Raw genomic sequence first — 3,471 nt, 5'->3', positions numbered from 1 at the left:
GGATGCTCAAGCCCTCAGTGTTCCTACTGGTGGAATGGGTGTAACAACGCGATCCACCTTACAATTACTGAGGACTGAAGGAAAAGCTGGGCTTCCCTCGCGGCTCAGACACTGAAGAACGCACCTGCAAAGTGGGAGACCTGCGTTTGATTCCTGGGTTGGGAGACCCCCTGGAGAAGGGAAAGGCTACCCACTCCGGTATTCTTGCCTGGAGAATTCCATGGGCAGAGAGCTTGGCAACCATGGGTTGCAAACAGCTGGACACAACTGAGCAACGTTCACTCACTCCCCACTCACGGTAGGAGAGAGCCGGCAGGCTGGGAAACGCTGGAGGACACAGAGGTTCCAGCGGACAGAGCGTGCGGAAACGCTGGAGAGAGGCTGCGAGACTTCAGAGCTCACCCACAGCCGAGTCCCTGGTTTCACCTGCCTGTCTCACACACAGAGCCTGTCATTTCATCCTCATGACAATGTTACAACTAATGCTTATCAGGAGGTGCTAGGCACTCAGCATTTGACTTATTTTTTTCATACATTATTTCATCTAATTCTCACAATACTACCTTGAGGAGTTACTATTCTGTACATGGGGAAATCCAGGACAAGTAGTTAGGTCACAACCAGTGACTCTTGGGTAGCCAGTGGTAAGACTTGCATGCGTGTCTTCCCAGAACCCAAGCTCGACACGCAACGCTGTGTCCTCCCCTCAGAACTGCCTTTGCTGGCAAGTGCTCTAGCGATTCCGCTAGATCTTTCACACATACGTGTCTCAGCTGCTTGACGGGGAAACCCAAACACTGAGTTTGGGCCAATGGAGACAATGACTAGTTGCAAAGTGAGTAAAACTCAATTTTATTTATTTATTGGAGGGGAGTTTAATTTATTTCTTTTTAAAAAAATTTTATTGAAGTACAGTTGATTTACACTGTTGTTCATTTCTGTTGTACAGTAAAGTGACTCAGTTATACATATACATTCTTTTTCATGTTCTTTTCCACCATGGTTTGTCACAAGCTATTGAATATAGTTCTCTGTGCTATACAGTAGGATCTTAGTGCTTATCTATCCTGTATACCATAATTTGCATCTGTTAATCCCAAAGTCCCAGACCAGTGAACCAAAGAATGACTCTTCCTGGGTACACAACTTGACTTTGACAATAATAATTTTGTAAATTTAAATACATTACTCATCCCCTATGCTTCAAAAATTAAAAGAGTGTAACAACTAGTCAGTCTTATAAGCTTATTGAGAAAAGCAAATTGATACACAGGTGAAGTGTACAGGGCAGCTCCTGGCACAACAGCAACATACAAAATGTAAGCATTTACCAGGCTCAGGGAACTGAAAGGACACATATATTCATTCTAGACATGCCATCTTGATTAAGACTTCATATTTTCCCATTTCAGTTCACAAGTTTATAAAATTTAGACAGTAGGAGATGAACCATAAAGACCCTTCATTTTCAACAATGTATAACTCTATATTAATATGCATTAAAACTTGTTGTCAAAGCATATTTTATATGAATAATATTAATTCATAATTATTGCCATAATGCAATAATGCACATCTACCTATCTACCAATCATCTAGTTATCTATCTGCTTCAATTTGTCTCCATTAAATTTCTCTGTTCCTTTATTTCTCATTGCTACAGGGCGTCATCTTGTGATTCCCAAACCACATCCATGGAGAATAAAACAGGGGTGACTGAATTCATCCTGCTGGGACTCACCAGTGCCCCGGGACTGCAGGTCCCCTTGTTCATCGTGTTTGCTCTCATCTACCTCTTCAGCGTGGTTGGAAACCTGGGGATGGTTGTTTTGATCCTCATGGACTCTCGTCTTCACGTTCCCATGTACTTTTTCCTTAGTAACCTGTCTTTGGTGGACTTTTGTTATTCTACAGCTGTCACTCCCAAGGTGATGGCTGAGCTGCTTATGGGAGACCAGGTCATCTCCTACAATGCATGTGCTGCTCAGATGTTCTTTTTTGTAGCCCTGGCCACCGTGGAAAATTTCCTCTTGGCATCAATGGCTTATGATCGCTATGCAGCCGTGTGCAAACCCCTACACTACACGACCACCATGACAACCAGTGTGTGTGCTGGTCTGGCCGCAGGTTCCTACGTCTACAGCTTTCTGAATGCCTCTGTTCACATCAGGGACACATTCAGTCTCTCTTTCTGTAGGTCCAATCTAGTCCATCACTTTTTCTGTGATGTTCCAGCAGTCATGGCTCTCTCTTGTTCTGATAGACGTGTTAGTGAGCTAGTTCTTGTCTTTGTGGCAAGCTTCAATATCTTTTTTGCCCTTTTGGTTATCTTGGTTTCCTACCTGTTCATATTTGTCACCATCCTGAAGATGCACTCGGCTGAGGGATATCAAAAGGCTTTATCCACCTGCGCTTCTCACCTCACCACAGTCTCCGTCTTCTACGGGACTGTCATCTTTATGTACTCCCAGCCCAGCTCCAGTCATTCCATGGATGTAGACAAAATCGCGTCTGTGTTCTATACCATGGTCATCCCCATGCTGAACCCCCTGGTCTATAGTTTAAGAAACAAGGAGGTTAAAAGTGCTTTCAAGAAGGCAGTTGAAAAAGCAAACTTGTTTCTAGGCTTCACCTTTTAAAGCTATAAGATTCCAAATAACCTAGTTTCATTCCTCCCCTGTCTTTAACCATGAAATTATTCACATTTTAGGGCCCACACTACTTCTAAATGACTGAGGTAGTGTTACCATTTCTCCTTCAAAAGTCTATCATCAAGAAAAAAGAAAACGTTACGTCCAACTATGTGATATCTGAATGAGGATGTCCACAGGGGCCTTTGAGTATTTGGTGCCCTGCTTGTAATAAACTTTATTAATTATCTTTGATTCATTCATATGTTCATATTTTCTCTGCCTTATAACAACACATGCATATAAGTAAAACACTGGACACACAAAACCATGAATAAAAGCACATGCAAGAAGCTCAGAAGATTTTAGTAAGTTTCCTTAGACAAGAAAATTTGGTTGGAATGGTCTTTTTTTTCTCCAAAACTTGTAGGTTTTTTTCCCTCCTGTTATGTTTTAGAAGCTGATTGAGAATTAGCAAATATCAGTGAAATTAACTTGTGCTGTAGACACTTCATGGGGTTTCTTGTCACAACGTCCTTCCACTTCTTGCAAGCAGCATCCAGATTGTCTTCTGGGAATCTGTTCATGCTAGTTGATATAAATAATACTATAATATTTGCTGTTATACAATCAAAGTCCAAAATTGCAGTGGCTTAACCACAGAGATTTTTCCTGCTCATATGTTGTTCAATTAGTTGTTCTACGGAAACTCAGTAGAACGGTGATCCAAGTTCTTTCTGTTTTGTGACTCCAGTATCTCCTCTGGCCTGGATTCTATATCCAATTGATGACAACAAAAGAGAGAATAAACAGAATTGCATGGGAAATTTCAAGGGCCAGA

The 3,471-nt window shown here is 41.9% G+C and overlaps 1 protein-coding gene across 1 annotated transcript; it reads left to right on the top strand.

Moving 5' to 3' along the window:
* Positions 1-1,694: 1,694 nt before the first annotated feature.
* Positions 1,695-2,639, top strand: LOC110137919 (olfactory receptor 5B3-like). Its single transcript, XM_020894616.2, has one exon. The coding sequence runs from the start codon at positions 1,695-1,697 to the stop codon at positions 2,637-2,639; it is 945 nt and encodes a 314-aa protein (XP_020750275.2).
* Positions 2,640-3,471: the final 832 nt, after the last annotated feature.

This window comes from Odocoileus virginianus, chromosome 10, assembly GCF_023699985.2.
Source record: "Odocoileus virginianus isolate 20LAN1187 ecotype Illinois chromosome 10, Ovbor_1.2, whole genome shotgun sequence".
NCBI lineage: Eukaryota > Metazoa > Chordata > Mammalia > Artiodactyla > Cervidae > Odocoileus > Odocoileus virginianus.
The sequence above is the reverse complement of the archived record's forward strand: the minus strand, read 5'-3'. Positions and strand labels throughout refer to the sequence as shown.

Bases quoted from the DNA above. Each gene is read 5' to 3' on its own strand.
- LOC110137919 (XM_020894616.2), top strand. From the start codon at position 1,695: ATGGAGAATAAAACAGGGGTGACTGAATTCATCCTGCTGGGACTCACC.